At 43.2% G+C, this 18,207-nt stretch overlaps 1 protein-coding gene across 1 annotated transcript in view; it reads left to right on the top strand.

Moving 5' to 3' along the window:
* The window catches only part of LOC137299396 (receptor-type tyrosine-protein phosphatase delta-like), a 424,076-nt gene that overhangs the window by 345,645 nt on the left and 60,224 nt on the right, over positions 1 to 18,207 (top strand). The window contains exons 24-25 of the mRNA XM_067968105.1: positions 3,244 to 3,341; positions 7,479 to 7,602. Coding sequence (XP_067824206.1) covers positions 3,244 to 3,341; positions 7,479 to 7,602 — 222 coding nt within the window. The remainder of the gene's footprint in view (positions 1 to 3,243; positions 3,342 to 7,478; positions 7,603 to 18,207) is intronic.

Genomic DNA, 18,207 nt, shown 5'->3' with positions numbered 1-18,207 from the left:
TCTCCTTATTTACTCTATAAAAACCGTCCACGATTTGGATCACCGCTATCAAATCTCCCCTTAACCTTCTCTGCCCTAAGGAGAACAACCTCAGCTTCTCCAGTCTCTCCACAAAACTGAAGTCTTTCATCCCTGGTACCATTCTAGTAAATCTCTTCTGCACCCTCTCTAAGGCCTTGACACCTAAAGTATGGTGCCCAGAAGTGAACACAATACTCCACCTGAGGTCTAACCAGTGTTTTATAAAGGTTTAGCATAAGTTCCTTGCTTTTGTACTCTATGCCTCTATTAATAAAGCCAAGGATCGCATATGCTTTTTTAACAGCCGTCTCAACTTGTCCTGCCACTGTCAAAGATTTGTGTACACACACCCCCAGGTCTTTGTGTTCCTGCACTCCATTTAAAATTGTACTATTTAGTTTATATTACCTCTCCTCATTCTTGTTACCAAAATGTATTACTTCTCTGTGTTAAATTTCATCTGCCATGTGTCTGCCCATTTCGTCAGTCTGTCTATGTCCTCCTGAAGTCTGTTACTATCCTCCACATTGTTTATTACATTTCTGAGTTTCGTGTCATCTGAAAACTTTGAAATTATATCCTTTATACCCAAGTCCAGGTCATTTATATATTAAAAAGAGCAGTGGTCCAAATACAGACCCCTGAGGAACACCACTGTATACTTCCTCCAGTCTGAAAAATAACCGTTAGCACTACTCTCTGCTTTCTATCCCTTAGCCAATTTTGTATCCATGTTGCCACTTTCCCTTTAATTTTGCTAACAAGTCTATTATGTGGTACTTTATCAAATGCGTTTTGAAAGTCCATATACACAAAATCAACCGCACTACCCTCATCAACCCTCTCCGTTACTTCATCAAAGAACTCAATCAAGTAAATCAAACATGATTTTCCTTTAACAAATCTGTGCTGACTTTTATTTATTAGCCCATAATTTTCCAAGTGCCAATTAATTTTGTTCTGGATTATTGTCTCTAAAAGTTTGCCCACCACCGATGTTAGGCTGACTGGCCTGTAATTGCGGGGTTTATCCCTCTCCCCATTTTTGAACAGGGGTGTAACATTTGCAACCCTCCAGTCCTCTGGCACTGCTCTTATATCTGAGGAGGATTAGAAGATTGTGGCCAGAGCCTCCGCAATTTCCACCCTTACTTCCCTCAGTAACCTATGATGCATCCCATCTGGAGCGGGTGACTTTTCTACTTTGAGTACTGCCAACCTTTTAAGTACGTCCTCTTTACCTATTTTTTTCCTATCTAATATCGCTACTACTTCCACCTTTTCTGCTGCATTGGCAACATCCTCTTCTCTACTGAAGACCTATGTGAAGAATTCATTTAGCACCTCAGCCATTCCACCTGCCCCCACAAGAAGATCTCCTTTTTTGTCCCTAAGCGGCCCCACCCTTCCTTTGACTTCCCTTTTACTATTTATATATTTCTAAAAGACTTTTGTGATCCCTTTTATGCTAGCTGCTAACCTGATCTCATAGTCTCTCTTTGCCCCTTATTCCCTTTTTTAGATCTCCTCTGTACTTTCTGTATTCAGCTTGGTTCTCTACAGTATTATGAACTCTACATTTGTCATAAGCCTCCTTTTCCTGTTTCATTTTAATCTTTACATCTTTAGTTATCCGGGGAGCTCTAGCTTTGGATGCCCTTCCTTTCCCCCCACCATGGGAATGTGTCTACTCTTTTCCTGAACCACCTCCTCCTTGAAGGCCTCCCATTGTTCAGTTACTGTTTGGCCTACCAATTTTTGATTCCAATCCACCTGGGCAAGGTACCTTTTTAACGCACTGAAATTAGCCCTCCTCCCGTAGAGTATTTTTACGCTTGATTGTTCCTTGTCCTTTTCCAAAACTATTCTAAACCTAATGATATGATCACTGTTCCCCAAATGCTCCCCCACTGAAACATGCTTCACTTGCCCCATTTCATTCCTCAGAACTAGATCCAGCACTGCTTCCTTCCTCATTGGGCTGGAAACACACTGATCAAGAACGTTCTCTTGCACACATTTCAGGAATTCCTCCCCCTCTTTGCCCTTTACACTGTTACTATCCCAGTCTATATTGACATAATTAAAGTCCCCCATTATCACTACTCTATAGTTCTTGCATCTTTCTGTAATTTACCTGCAAATGTTCTCCTCAATCTCTTTCCCACTGTTTGGTGGCCTGTAGTATACACCCAGCAGCGTAATAGCTCCTCTGTTGTTCCTTAATTCTAACCAAATAGATTCTGTCTTTGGCCCCTCAACTACATCATCCCTTTCCATTGCTATAATAGTTTCTTTGATCAATACTGCCATCCACCCCCTTCTTTCTTTCCTTCCCTATCTTTCCTGAATACCTTGTAGCCAGGAATATTAAGTTCCCAATCCTCCCCTTTCAGCCAGGTCTCTGCTATTGCCACTATATAATAGTCCCATGTGGCGACAGGCTTCCCATACGAAAGAAGGCAGTACAGGTAACAGCTCAGTTGAGTAGAACCAGTAACACAATCAAAATCTGTTCACATTGTATCATGAACACAACTAAGTTTGCATTTGGCTTGTGCATTGCTAAAGGGAGACATTTTTGGACAGAAATTTGAAAAGTAATCTAAATATGGGTGTAAATTCAGTGAAGAGCAAGATCAGGCATTCCTCTTTTATTCAAAGTGATTGTTTAAAAAATAATTCCATCCTTCTAGAATTATGTCTGGTGGCCCTTTATTTGACTCTTAATTATAATGACCTTCAAATCCTTTGGTTGGAAGACCAGTTATACTTTGTTATCTGGCTTGATAGCGGGTGATACCTCAGAAAAATTGAAGCTTCCTACTTTTCTTGGGGGAGAGGAGATGAATGAGGAAGGAAGATGTGGCATTAGTTATAGAAACTGAGGAGAGGGTGATTCTAGCCCATTTCCACAAGCCCATGTGGAAAGGAGAATGACTGGAGGCAGGTCCCAACACTTTAGGGAAACTGAAATGCAAAAAAATGGAAGAAAGATCTGCCTGAGAAGATTCCAGTGTGTTCCCCATAGGGAAAGAAGGGTTCACTGCAATTTGTTGGGTTATAAATTTCAAGCCCTGATGGTGTAATGTTCTAACCACACCTGACCCTCCTCTACTCCTCTCATTTCAACCTTTTCATCCAGGACTGCTGATTGAATTGTCATGATTTTTTTGTTGTTTGTTTTTTAAAGTGATATCTCTTTGTTTTGTCCTCTCATAGGCATGATGAATCACCCACCAATCCCCATTGCAGAACTCGCTGAACATACGGAGCATCTGAAAGCAAATGACAACCTGAAGTTTTCACAGGAATATGAGGTAAAACATGAATTACCTTAAAAATTAAGTAATATTTACTTCCAACGCAGAGTTCCAATGAACCAATCCCCTTCCCATTCACTCTCATTGTATAGAATTCCAATGGACCAACACCCCTTCCCATTCACTCCCATTATGTAGAAGTCCAATATTCATTACTATCATATAGAATTCATGTGCACAAATCCTATTTAATCGCACTGTATGGTGTTCTTGATCAGGCAGATTAACAACTCCTGCAATTTTCTATGCCATGTGTTGTGGCATGTAATGCTGAGGCACAGGTTTATGGCTGTGATTCCATATCTTGCGAGTTCTTGATCTCAGCGGGGACTTAGGGCAGTCATCAGAGATTTGCATTCATTCTAATTCATTTTTTTGGAATGGAGACACCAAGTCAGCATCATAACCTTGTGCCAATGTTTTGAGCTGATGTGCAGGTTTGAAATTCTTTAGCTTTTCCTTTTCAAACTTCAAACCATAACTGATAACCACAGTTCTTCCTGCTTTTCAAAGCTGTTTTGAGTGATTGCCTGGGTGAGCTGCCATTTCCATCTCTCTAACTGAATAATTCCACAATAATTGCCCTGGAGTCTCGAGGAATTAAAGATTAATCTCCTAGACATTGCTGCAAGCAACCCAGTAGAAAAATCATAGGAGCAATAAAAAACACAATTGTGTGTTGTTTTCATTTCCTTTGAACACTTTTGTTTACTAGTTGTAAAGTATTGGAGATCAGAAAAATGTCTGTTTGTTTGCCAGTCAAGGATCACCCAATCGAGTAACAAAGAGCCTGTTCATTTTCTGATTGGCATGGAAAGACGATACGCCCAGAGAATGGATGTGTCGGGCGACCAATGGCAGGAGCGCGGGGACGGTTGGGGGTGGGAGGTCATGTGATGAAATCTCCAGGAAAACGTCCAACCAGAATTGGCAACCCTAGTTTTGTACCATTGGATTTTGTTTTGCTGTTAGAGTCATTGTAGCATTTATCATTTACAATTAAATTTACCCTTTGTCAGATTAATATAAAGATTGTTTATTTAAGTGTCAAGATTCACTGCAGAAATTAGGTCACAAGCTGTCATTTAATTTTCTTCTTATAAAATGATAATGAGTTTGATGTACCTTATCTGTGAGTGATCTCTGGGAGAAGCTCACTCAATGGCTTAGTGGGTAAATGCATAGCCCGGTGTGGTGATGAGCCATACAAACTAGAAGCTCCCAGGTTTGACCCCTAGTCTGGGATGAGCTAACTGATTTTAACGGGACAGTATTTGGCGAAAGTTCCCACTTCTGACACCTGTCCAGGAACCCCTGGTGGAAGGTGGACGTGTGTGGGTTTTAAAACATGGGATACTTTACTGTAAACAGTAATGGAAGCAGAATTAAAAGGGAAGTGGATAAATATTTGAAAAAGAAGCATCTAACAAAATATGAGGGAAAGGAGGGAATGGGACTAAATAGATGGTTCTTTCAGAGAGCTGCCACAGATACAATGGACCGAATGACCTCCTTCTGTTCTCTAAAGTTCTGTGATTGTAGAAGAGAGGAAATTAGGATAAAAAAGACTGTCCGTGGACTCATTTCACTTATGGCCAACAGTGAAAGAATCATCTCAGCCCCAGGACATTGCTGCAGGAGTTTCTCAGGGCAGTGTCCCAGGCCCAACCATCTTCAGCTGCTTCATCAATGACCTTCCCTCCATCATAAGGTCAGAAATGGGGATGTTCGCTGATGATTGCCCAGTGTTCAGTTCCATTCGCAACCCTTCAGAAAATGAAGCAGTCCGTGCCCGCATGCAGCAAGACCTGGACAACATCCAGCTTGGGCTGATAAGTGGCAAGTAACATTTCGCACCAGACAAGTGCCAGGCAATGACCATCTCCAACAAGAGAGCGTCTAACCACCTCCCCTTGACATTCAACGGCATTATCATCGCCGAATCCCCCACAATCAACATCCTGGGGGTCACCATTGACCAGAAACTTAACTGGACCAGCCACATAAATACTGTGGCTACAAGAGCAGGTCAGAGGCTGGGTATTCTGTGGCCAGTGGCTCACCTCCTGACTCTCCACTTGCCTGGATGAGTGCAGCTCAAACAACACTCAAGAAGCTCGACACCATCCAGGACAAAGCAGCCTGCTTGATTGGCACCCCATCCACCACCCTAAACATTCACTCCCTTCACCACCAGCGCACTGTGGCTGCAGTGTGTACCATCCACAGGATGCACTGCAGCAACTCGCCAAGGCTTCTTCAACAGCTCCTCCCAAACCCACAACCTCTACCACCTAGAAGGACAAGGGCAGCAGGCACATGGGAACAACACCATCTGCACGTTCCCCTCCAAGTCACACACAATCCCGACTTGGAAATATATCGCCGTTCCTTCATCGTCACTGGGTCAAAATCCTGGAACTCCCTTCCAAACAGCACAGTGGGAGAACCTCCACCACCTTCTCAAGGGCAATTAGGGATGGGCAATAAATGCTGGCCTCGCCAGCGACGCCCATATCCCATGAACGAATTAAAAAAAAGAGGAGGGGTCACTATGGTGATGCTCAGCATTTCAGAGTGGGCATGCGTAATTTGATTACCATTTCCCAGAGCTTTGAGTCTGTGTTGAAGGGAGTGGAAGTTGTATTGTCTCCCTACAGGATGAAGGGGAAAATTGGGAGAGTCAGGCCAGAGGGACGACTAGTGTCTCCTGTGAGAGCATTGCCTACTCTCTGGGAGGAGGCTTTGCAACCTCACAGCAGTAAAGATGTGAAGGTCAGACCGAACCAAAGATTTGATAGCTTACAACAAAAAATTACATTAAAAAGGAAATGAAAGAAGAAGTAAGACTCACGTCCTAGTATTTTGACATACTGCACCACCCAGTCCCTGGTTCAACAGTATTCTTAATTAATGCAGAGAAAGTAGCGGGAGACTCGGTGTTAAAAGCTTGAGTTCCATGTAATGAGTTTGAGCAGTCTCGCGTCAGTTCCTGGTGGGGTTCGGTCAACAGCGGAAAACTGTCCCTAATTTGACAATAAAGTGGCAATCTCATTCAGAGACACCACAAACTAGCTGGCTTGAGAAATGAGATAAATGTCATACCAGTGCGGAAAGGGGCATTCTACCAAGGATTGGAGCTGAGGCACATTGTTGGGGCAGGGGGAGCTTCATTCTGTAGCTAAGCATGTTATACCTGGGAGTAAATTGGTACGTGTTCCATTCCCCAGCCCTAACATCTGTCATTTTGATGAGTATAATATTTAGGAAATGAAAATGTTTTTTAAAATCTTGAGGTTGATTCAGTTAAAACGTTGCTGTCCTTCATAATACATGTTTCTGGATTTGTATGAATCTCTTTGCAAAGGCTAATAGTGCCAACCATTGTAAATTTGGTAACTAACTTCTTTTACATCTAGCTGCAGATTGTAATTATTCTATTTAACTTGGCCTTTGAAGAACAATGTAAATCCCAATTATAGTCCAAACACATGCCCGAAGCCAATTTCATGTGAATGATTGGGATCAGTACATTGGGTATTTTTATGGTAGGTTTCCCCTTTGTCAAAGACTCTCTACACATTAGTGAAAGCTGATGCAATCTGCTTATATCAGTATATGTTTAACACAGACACTTTCCTGCAGTTTCACTGACTGATTCATCTCAGCATTTCAAGAGTTTCTTTGTGAAGCACTGTGGCTCAGTAGCAGAGCTTCAGTAACAGATGGAAGCACTGTTCCCACAAAGCACAAATATCTTTGCTTCAATCTACTCTTCGTTTCTACTCAAGTCAGTGGGGTAGGTCTTGACTTTGTGCGATAGTGCAAAGCGGGTGATAGCGAGTTGGCAGCCCGTTTTACTCCATTGGAGTCAGTGGAGATAAAAATCGGGAGAGATGTAATATGAGCCGCCGATGGCAAGAACAATCTCTGTGAAGCAATATAACATTTTAATAAATCATTCATGCCCGGAATTAAATGATGTACTGAAGAATTTGATTCTGAATGTTCAAGTCATTAATGTGATGAGTTACAATTTGAATGACAAATATATTTTTACCTAAAAGAAATACAGATAATGTCTTTCTACTTCTCTCTCTCTCCCCCTCGTCCTATTTGCCTTCAACCTTTTAGTCAATCGATCCTGGTCAGCAGTTCACATGGGAGCACTCGAACATGGAGGTGAATAAACCCAAGAACCGCTACGCCAACGTGATTGCGTACGACCATTCCAGAGTTATCTTGGCACCAATCGAGGGTAAGCCTCTAAAACGCTGCAGTGGCCTTTGCCTATGGAGTTATCTTTTTAGATTTCCACAATGGGGATGTTCCGGGGGTTGGTTCAATCCACACTGTCTCCCTCCTCCTTCCACAACTTTTGAAAACTTGGATGCACCCAGGATTCTCCATTTGTTGAGATCATGATCTGAGCCTTGTCATTTGGGGCATTCGATCAGTTGTAATTGTTAGTGAACTGAGCCCCTCAGTGGGAAGGTTAGTTACCTGATGCATACCTCTTCAACAGCAAGAATAGCAGATACCTGGCCGATCTGCCATCTTGGTCGGGGAATGGCATGTAGGATTTTTTTTTGAAGGAACGTTTACTTCAAATATGTAAAAGAAAATGCCCCATTATTTTTAATCATGTTATTCCATTGCATATAACCCAAACTGAATTTACTCTGCATGGTAGAAAAGAGTGCATAAGCAGGCATTACACTCTTGTGAGTGCCAGCTCTTTGAAAGAGCTATCCAATTAGTCCCACTCCCCTGCTCTTTCCCCGTAGCCCTGCAAATTTCTCCTTTTCAAGTACATATCCAATTGCCTTTTGAAAGTTACTACTGAATCTGCTTCCACCATCTTTTCAGGCAGTGCATTCCAGATCATAACAACTCACTGCGTAAATAAATTTCTCTTCATTTCCCCCCTAGATTTTTTGCCAATTATCTTATATCTGTGCCCTCCTGCCAGTGGAAACAATTTCTCCCATCTACTCTATCAAAATCCCTCGTAATTTTGAACACCTCCATCAAATGTCATTTACAAATATCTTCATAACTGTAAATCTTTCTAATTGTCATAAGGTCACTACTGACATGTTATTTCACCAGAATAAAAGATGTATTTACTGAAGGGAATGTGATTGGTGTTTCACAACACTCTGGTTAGTAATACCCTGCAATACTTAGCTTTCATCATGACCCAGGATGAGGTCCCGGGTCTACTGAATGAACGAGGAACAGCTGTGGTCATATAGGATAAGAATAAAGGACAAAGAAATAGGATTAGAATAAAGAGCCCCATTCGAAGAGCTGGCACTGGCATAAGTACGATGGACCAAATAATCCCCTGTGATATCATTTTTATGGTTCTACGTGAAACAAGTGGACCTGGAGCATCGCATTAAAATTCAGGCCAGATCCTAACTGACAACATGGCTATCCCTAGTCCAATTGAGTCTGGATCCCCGGAGATCAGTCATGGTCCCAGACACAAAAACCAAACTTCTCCAACCCATGTTAGGGTGTCCTGAGAATATGAGTGGCAGAAAAGGGAAATATTCATAGGATCTTTGAACATTAGCACTTGTTCTGCACAAACCAACTATGGTGCAAAATCTCCCAAATCACCTTCCCCTATCGCCTCAACTAAGTGGGATCCCAGTATCTCAATTGCCTCCTCCAGCTGGGCCAAGGGACATATGTCGCCTATTTCTTTTGCTGTGGCTCATTGTTGCTATGCATTATGCGCAATTTTTTTCCAGCACAAGAACAGAATGATTGTTACCTTCAGTCGCAGACTGGTATATTTGATGAGTATTGGAGAAGTCGCATGATTTGCCTTATGAAGTTTCTATAGAGAAAATTATTCTTTAAAGATCATGCATATATTTCAAGATTCTCTGGTGATATGATGTAATAGTTCCATGTGAAGGAGTCTTTACATTTCACTTAGTTCACAGGGTTATACCCTAAAGTTTGTTTGTTCGTTTTCAGGGTTAATATTGGTCTGCAATCTATTAAGTTTAAAATCTATATTAACAGCAGCTTGCAGCCATCACATTTAGCTTTGCTGACCGTGTGAGGTCATTAAACTTCTTCCTGCACTGCATCCGAGTTCTAGAGGTTAGGGAGTTGCCTCTCACTGCCAGCGCCACTGGCTTTCACATGGTTCTGACTGTTGTATTTGCCGGTCTCTTGCCACCTGCTCCCACTATTCCATCCCTCGTGTGCCTTAGCAGAATGTTGACATCACTCTCTGACTCTTGTTGAAACCATGTTGTACACACTGGTACTGTTTTAAGAACAGTCTAGCTTTAAATGCAGCACTTCCCCCGCCCCCCACTGATAGAACACGTTCCTCCACCCCCACCCCAACCCCCCCCCCCCCGCCCCCCAAACACATGTTCGAGGCCTCCCACTGTAACTCTCCAATTGCGGGCGGGACATCCGCTTTTGTCCCACCTGGCAGTTTTGTGACTGGCTGACCCTGCAGTTTCTTCCAGCGGCAGAATGTGGGACTGGGAATTTCAGGCCAGTGGGGTAGAAATTAAATTCACCTGGGACGGTAGCGCGGAATGGGCGGTAGCGAATCTCAGGCCCGTTTTGCACTTAGCCCGATTTTCATTCTCATTGAGTTCAATTTAATGTAAAGCCGGCTGCCGATTTGTGTGACTGCCCAAGACAGAATTATACCCTTTTCTGTTGAGTTTTGTCCAAAGCTGAATATTTATGGCTGTAGGTCATTCAGTTGGATGGAGAAGGACTGAATATTGTTCGTAAATAGCACGGATTCTGGCCAGAAGGTAAATCTTTCTAAAGATTTTTTTTGGGAGTTTCAGCGGCAGATTTGGTATCTGGAGCAGCCAGGGACTAAACAACAGGCACTGAAATGTCACTTCACAGCTACCATATTAGCTACAGGGATCATCTGTGCTGCTGATCCAGGATTATGTGGGTTTGATGTGAGTCTCAATTCATTATTTGTTCCTCCCCAATTTTCTTCCCACCTGTTCTGAAGTGCTGACTCCTTCTAGGGAACTGTTCCACTTGGCCAAGTACCCTTCGCCAAATAGCCATTCTTCACAGGTGAACCTAGAATATCAGAAGGTCATTTAGCCACGACTGAGCTCCATGATGTGCTCACTCGATGCCCACACATGCACACTTCCAACGATTTGCCGAATAACTATCAGGAATGGGAACCCTGGATCATTTTCTTTTCTATTCTGTAGCCTCTGGGCACCAATGCCAACAGTAGCACTGTGACTGCCACCTGAGTTAGATCATCTAACTCAGTACGTGTGGTTCAGTTCCATGTTGGGCAGTGCCCTTTACCCACTGAGCCAGTGGAGGGAACCCTAAACGATCAATAAACCAATAGAATTTGCAGCGATGGATACAGTAAGTGACACAATAACTGCCTCTTTACAGCCCAGTTAAAAATTGGCGTGTTTCTCCATTCACCAGGAACAGAGTGCACATTTAGGGTCTGGCTCGCAAATGTAAGAGTCGCACTGCCAGGATGGCCAGGTGTTCGTTTACTTTCCTGCAAATTTAATTCATTGTCAAATCTTTACAGAATTCTCTCTGAGACACTGGCTTTTTTGAGCATTGAGCTGGAATGTTTTGTGACGCAGGGAATGAATAGAAGGAACTCGTTACTGCTGGAGTTTAATTTTATCGGACGCGTTTTTGGACAGCTGTTTTAATGATCACTGGCATTTGAGAAAATTCAAGGTGGCATACAGAATGAGCGAGGGAAAGGGAAATATTCCGATGATTTGAGGGCACTTTAATTAAATCCGAAATCAGTGTTAAAGAAAACTGATTAGAAATATTTTAATGAAACAGTGGTGCAGCTGCTACACTATGCAGAATCCAGCAGGTTAACCCACCAGCTGCACTGTTGTATTCCAATGTCGTATTGTTGGGCCTTCGAACAATCCAATTTAAAGTGATAAAGGGAAAACAACTGGGTTTGTTATTATTGCTTAACATTCCATAGCTCACTGCCAGCTTGCAAATTCCATCTTGCAGACTGAATTTTTCATTGTGTTTCTAACTGGTTGCTTAATTACAGCATTTACTTGAGTTGAGAGGGAATGTCCCTAAATTCTCAAATGTTGTCTGATACATCATTACACCACAGAGCCTAGAGGAAGGGTGGTAATTACATGACCCGGAGCTATTTGTGGCCAACTTACTGTTTACCTAGCGCCTCAGCAAGCTTACTATTTCAGGTGCATCTAGGCTTTCATTCGTAACCTGCCTAGCTGAGCAAGCTGGGACTTACCCTAATTTCCCACTGACGTCCCTCATCTTGAGATGTTAAGACACAAGACTAGTGGCGTAGGCCAAAGGGATATCTGCGAAACCATAATGTTGTCAAACAAGAAGCTCCAAAGTATATTAGAGAGAAGGAATGCATCAATGCACAGTACAAAATCCAACTGCCTGCAGTTTTTCCTATTATTAAGGATCTCAGGAGAAGGGCCCAGGGCCATAGTGCAGGACAGCATCACAGTTGAAAAGAATAGGAGAGAAGACGCAATCAATTACAAGTAGTGATTAGTTGGCACCAGGTTTAGCTTTTAGAAGCTTGTAGATTGTAGAAGGAAAGGAAGTCTGAGAGAAGTGAGGAGTTCCACAGTTGTCAAGTCTTGTGAAAGAATGAGTTAAAGTACCAGGCAGTGTGGTGAGCAAATATGGAGACAGTTGAAATTAGTAAAGTGCTGAGGAAACACACTGAAAGGTCCGGGGCAGACGGGAAGGCAGGAAGGGTCAAAGCGGCCAGTGCTCTGAGAGGAGGACTACTTAGCTGAGAAGTAGGCCTGTGCCACCTGGGAGTTATATGTGGATGGAAATATACGAATTAAGAGCAGGAGTAGGCCATTCGGCCCCTCGAGCCTGCTCTGCCATTTGATAAGATCATGGTTGATCTGATTGTGACCTCAACCCTACTTTCCCGTCTACCTACTATAACCTTTGGTTCCCTTGTTAATCAGGAATCTATCTAACTCAGCCTTAAAAATATTCAATGACCCTGCCTCCAACGCTATACGAACTAAGAATCAACCACATTGCTGTGGGTCTAAAGTCACATAAAGGGTTTGAGAGAGCACTGTTTCCCTCTGAAGTGCTCGCCAGACTCTAAACCATATGTAGACTAGAGGCCATGATGACATGATCATAAATTTGTACTGCAATGGTGGGAGAGGAGTGCTGTGACCAATCTATTTAGAAACATGGGGAACCTGTTTGAATGTCTCTACAGTATCATTACACACACTGATCAGAGCAGTTCTTCCACCACATTGGCACTGGTGGCTGGGCTTTCCAACCAACTCGTTGCAGGAACTAAGTTTGACTCTTCACACCTGCCCAGGACCCTCCAACGTGGCTTCTATCACATGTGCGCACAAAACAGTACGCCCCACTATCCACCCCTACCAGCAAGACCAGTTTGTTTACATAGAGGCACAAGTGGGAAGGGGCCTGTTCCCCCCCCCGCCTCCCGGCTACCACCACCACCACCCATGATAAAAAGATTTGAAGAGGGGGTTGAGGATACACATCTCCTTCACCCCCAGCCCTCAGTGATTGCACCAATGGTTTCATAGGTTTCCAATGTCGTGGTAATTGGTTTTGTGGAAACAAACTCAATGCCTGTTTTGTATCCTGCAGAATAGCAAAAGTATCATGGTAAATCCAGCTTGTCATTACTGATAATATGACAGCCACCTTTTTTTAAAAAAAGAATTCAACAGAAAAAGAAAAGAAATCAATGCCGAGTTTTCCGCAGAGTGCAGGAGCAAGCTGACAGCAAAGAAAAAGCACAGAGTATCTTTTTAAAGTTTCACTGATCTATTACACAGCTAATTTTTGTGTGATTTATGCTGTATATTCCTGGCAAAATGTAATGAGAGGCCATTTGTCAGTCGGGAAATTGATTGTCTTGGAGGACCAAGTAATTATAGCCGATGGCCATTCTGGGCCAAGCTTGGAAATTACTTAGCCATGACAGAGGAAGCTTGTAGGGATCAGGCTGTGCATCATAATACTGATGATGAATTGGAACACTCAGCCTGTGAAAAAACATGCTATGGGGCAATGTAGTAATGTACTGTGCCCCAATCAATTCAGCAAGACAGAGGCTAAAATTGGCTTTTGTTTGCGATGGAAAGGCACAATATTGGCTTCAGATGACCTTTGATGACCCTCCATTAACTCTTCGAATGCTGTCGAGCCTGCAGACATTATATTTGGCCATTATTCATGTTAGGCGTAAATATGTTCAGAGAAGAATAGGCCCCCTAATAGTAGCTATACCAATGGACAGAGTATTAATCATGAAATAATAGGAGTTTGTAACAAATGTAATGCAGGGGGACTTTAATCTACATATAGACTGGGCAAATCAAATTGGCAAAGGTAGTTTGGAAGGCGAGTTTGTGGAATGTATTCAAGATGGTTTCCTTGAGCAATAGGTCATGGAGCCAACCAGGGAACAGGCTATTTTAGAGCTTGTATTGTGTAATGAGATAGGGTTAATTAGTAATCTCACAGTAAAAGAACCTCGGGGGAAGAGCGATCATAATATGATAGAATTTCACATTGAGTTTGAAAGTAACATATGACAGAAACTAGAGTCTTAAAGTTAAATAAAGCCAATTACATAGGTATGAGGGGCGAGTTGTCAAAGGTAGATTGGGAAATTAAATTAAAGGGTTTGACAGTTGTAAAGCAATGGCAAGCATTTAAAGAAATATTTCAATTTTCTCAACAAATATACATTCCATTGAGAAATAAAAACTCCACGGGAAGAGTGATCCACCTGTGGCTAACTAAAGAAGTTAATGAGAGTATTAGATTGAAAGAAGAGTAATAAGCCGAGGGATTGGGAGAGTTTTAGAAACCAACAAAGGACAACCAAAAAATTGATAAAAGGGAGAAAATAGAATACGAACATTTTTTTTTGTTTTTTTATTCGTTCATGGGATGTGGGCGTCACTGGCAAGGTCAGTATTTATTGCCCATCCCTAATTGCCCTTGAGAAGATGGTGGTGAGCCGCCTTCTTGAACTGCTGCAGTCCGTGTGGTGAAGGTTCTCCCACAGTGCTGTTAAGTAGGGAGATCCAGGATTTTGACCCAGCGACGATGAAGGAATGTCGATATATTTCCAAGTCAGAATGGTGTGTGACTTGGAGGGGAACATGCAGGTAGTGTTGTTCCCATGTGCCTGCTGCCCTTGTCCTTCTAGGTGGTAGAGGTCGTGGGTTGGGGAGGTGCTGTCGAAGAAACCTTGGCGGGTTGCTGCAGTGCATCCTGTGGATGGTACACACTGCAGCCACGGTGCGCCGGTGGTGAAGAGAGTGAATGTTCAAGGTGGTGGATGAGGTGCCAATCAAGCGAGCTGCTTTATCCTGGATGGTGACGAGCTTCTTGAGTGTTGTTGGAGCTGCACTCATCCAGGCAAGTGTAGAATATTCCATCACACTCCTGACTTGTGCCTTGTAGATGGTGGAAAGGCTTTGGGGAGTCACTCGCCGCAGAATACCCAGCCTCTGACCTGCTCTTGTAGCCACAGTATTTATGTGGCTGGTCCAGTTAAGTTTCTGGTCAATGGTGACCCCCAGGATGTTGATGGTGGGGGATTTGGCGATGGTAATGCCATTGAATGTCATGGGGAGGTGATTAGACTCTCTCTTGTTGGAGATGGTCATTGCCTGGCACTTGTCTGGCGCAAACCTTACTTGCTACTTATCAGCCCAAGCCTAGATGTTGTCCAGGTCTTGCTGCATGCGGGCACGGACTGCTTCATTATCTGAGGGGTTGCGAATGGAACTGAACACTGTGCAATTATCAGCGAACATCCCCATTTCTGACCTTATGATGGAGGGAAAGCCATTGATGAAGCAGCTGAAGATGGTTGGGCCAAGGACACTGCCCTGAGGAACTCCTGCAGCAATGTCCTAGCACTGAGATTATTGGCCTCCAGCAACGACTACCATCTTCCTTTGCGCTAGCTATGACTCCAGCTACTGAAGAGTATTCTCCCTGATTCCCATTGACTTCAATTTTACTAGGGCTCCTTGGTGCCACACTCGGCCAAATGCTGCCTTGATGTCAAGGGCAGTCACTCTCACCTCACCTCTGGAATTCAGCTCTTTTGTCCATGTTTGGACCAAGGCTGTAATGAGGTCTGGAGCCGAGTGGTCCTGGCGGAACCCAAACTGAGCATCAGTTAGCAGGTTATTGGTGAGTAAGTGCCGCTTGATAGCACTGTCGACGACACCTTCCATCACTTTGCTGATGATTGAGAATAGACTGATGGGGCGGTAATTGGCCAGATTGGATTTTGTGGACAGGACATACATGGCAGTTTTCCACATTGTCGGGTAGATGCCAGTCTTGTAGCGGTACTGGAACATCTTGGCTAGAGGTGCAGTTAGTTCTGGAGCACAAGTCTTCAGCACTACAGCCAGGATGTTGTCAGGGCCCATAGCCTTTGTTGTATCTAGTGCACTCAGCCATTTCTTGATATCACGTGGAGTGAATCGAATTGGCTGAAGACTGGCTTCTGTGATGCTGGGGATATTGGGAGGAAACTAGCAAGAAATATAAAAATGGATTGTAAGAGCTTCTACAAGTTTGTAAAAAGGAAAGAGTAGCAAAAGTAAGCGTCGGTCCCTTAGAGGCTGAGACAGTAGAAATTATAATGGGAAATCAGGAAATGGCAGATGCGTTAAACAAATATTTTGTATCTGTCTTCACAGTAGAAGACACAAAAAGCATGCCAGAAATAGCGGGGAACCAAGGGGTAAATGAGAGTGAGGAACTTAAGACAATTAACATCACTAGAGAAAAAGTACTGGACAAACTAATGGGACTAAAAGCCGACAAATCCCCTGGACTTGATGGCCTACATCCGAGGGTTCTAAAAGAGGTGGCTGCAGAGGTAGTGGTTGCATTGGTTATGATCTTCCAAAATTCCCTAGATTCTGGAACGGTCACAGTGGATTGGAAGGTAGCAAATGTTACCCCACTATTCAAGAAGGGAGGGAGAGAGAACATAGGGAATTACAGCCAGTTAGCCTGACATCAGTCGTCCGGAAAATGGTGGAATCCATTATTAAGGAAGTGGTAACAGGGCACTTAGAAAATCATAATATGACTAGGCAGAGTCAACATGGTTTTATGAAAGGGAAATTGTGTTTGACAAATTTATTAGTGTTTTTTGAGGATGTAACTAGCAGGGTAGATAAAGAAGAACCAATGGATGTTGTATATTTGGATTTTCAAAAGGTATTCGATAAGGTGCCACATAAAAGGTTGTTACACAAGATAAGGGCTCATGGGTTTGGGGATAATATATTACCATGGATAGAGGATTGGTTAAAGGACAGAAAACAGAAAGCAGGGATAAACGGGTCATTCTCAGGTTGGCAGGCTATAACTAGTGGGGTGCCGCAAGGATCAGTGCTTGGGCCTCAGCTATTTACAATCCATATTAATGACTTAGGTGAAGGGACCGAGTGTAATGTATTGAAGTTTGCTGATGATACAAAGCTAGGTGGGAAAGTGAGCTGTGAGGAGGACACAAGAGTCTGCAAAGGGATATAGACAGGTTAAGTGAGAGGGCAAGAAGGTGGCAGATGGATATAATGTGGGGAAATGTGATGTTATTCACTTTGGTCGGAAGAATAGAAAAATACAATGTTTTTTAAATGGTGAGAAACTATTCAATGTTGGTGTTCAGAGAGACTTGGGTGTCCTCGTACAAGAAATACAAAAAGTTAATATGCAGGTACAGCAGACAATTAGGAAGGCAAATGGCATGTTGGCCTTTATTGCAAGGCGGTTGGAGTACAAGAGTAAGGAAGTCTTACTACAGTTGTACAGAGCATTGGTGAGACCTCACCTGGAGTACTGCGTACAGTTTTGGTCTCCGTATCTAAGGAAGGATATACTTGCCTTGGAGTCAGTGCAACGAAGGTTCACTGGATTAATTCCTGGGATGAGAAGGTTGTCCTATGAAGACAGGTTGAGTAGAATGGGCCTATACTCTCTGGAGTTTAGAAGAATGAGAGGTGATCTCATTGAAACATATAAGATTATGAGGGGGCTTGACAGGGTAGATGCTGAGAGATTGTTTCCCCTGGCTGGAGAGTCTAGAACTAGGGGGCATAATCGCAGGATACAGGGTTGGCCATTTAAGACTGAGATGAGGAGGAATTTCTTCATGCAGAGGGTTGTGAATCTTTGGAATTCTCTACCCCAGAGGGCTGAGTCATTGAATATATTCAAGGCTCAGATGGATAGATTTTTGCCCTCTAGGGGAATCAAGGGATATGGGGATCGGTTGGGAAAGTGGAGCTGAGGTCGAAGATCAGCCATGATCTGATTGAATGGCGGAGCAAGCTCGAGGGGCTGTATGGCCTACTCCTGCTCCTCTTTCTTATGTTCTTATGTTGATCATCGTTGGAGCACAGTGTAGATTCTGCTGCCCATTTTGTGATCCAGAGAGTAGATCAGGTTGAGTGGCCTGAAGATAAGTGGCCAAATGTGAGTTGAAGTGGCTATCCACCATGTGTAGACCTGGAACGTTAACATCGATAGTCTATTTGACTGGGAGTAGCATCAATTCTGTCCTAATATGAATCCACACATGTAGCAAGATTCACTTAAAAAAAACTTACATTTACATGGCACCTTTCACATCCTCAGGAAGTCCCAGAGTGCTTCACAGCCAATGAACGGCAGGCAAACGCAACAGCCAATTTGCACACAGCGAGCGACTAGCCAAGTGTTGCTACACTCTCACCGCTTGATAATTTTTCTGAGGTTGTTATGTTCCTTA

Source organism: Heptranchias perlo, chromosome 29 (genome assembly GCF_035084215.1).
Source record: "Heptranchias perlo isolate sHepPer1 chromosome 29, sHepPer1.hap1, whole genome shotgun sequence".
NCBI lineage: Eukaryota > Metazoa > Chordata > Chondrichthyes > Hexanchiformes > Hexanchidae > Heptranchias > Heptranchias perlo.
The sequence above is the reverse complement of the archived record's forward strand: the minus strand, read 5'-3'. Positions and strand labels throughout refer to the sequence as shown.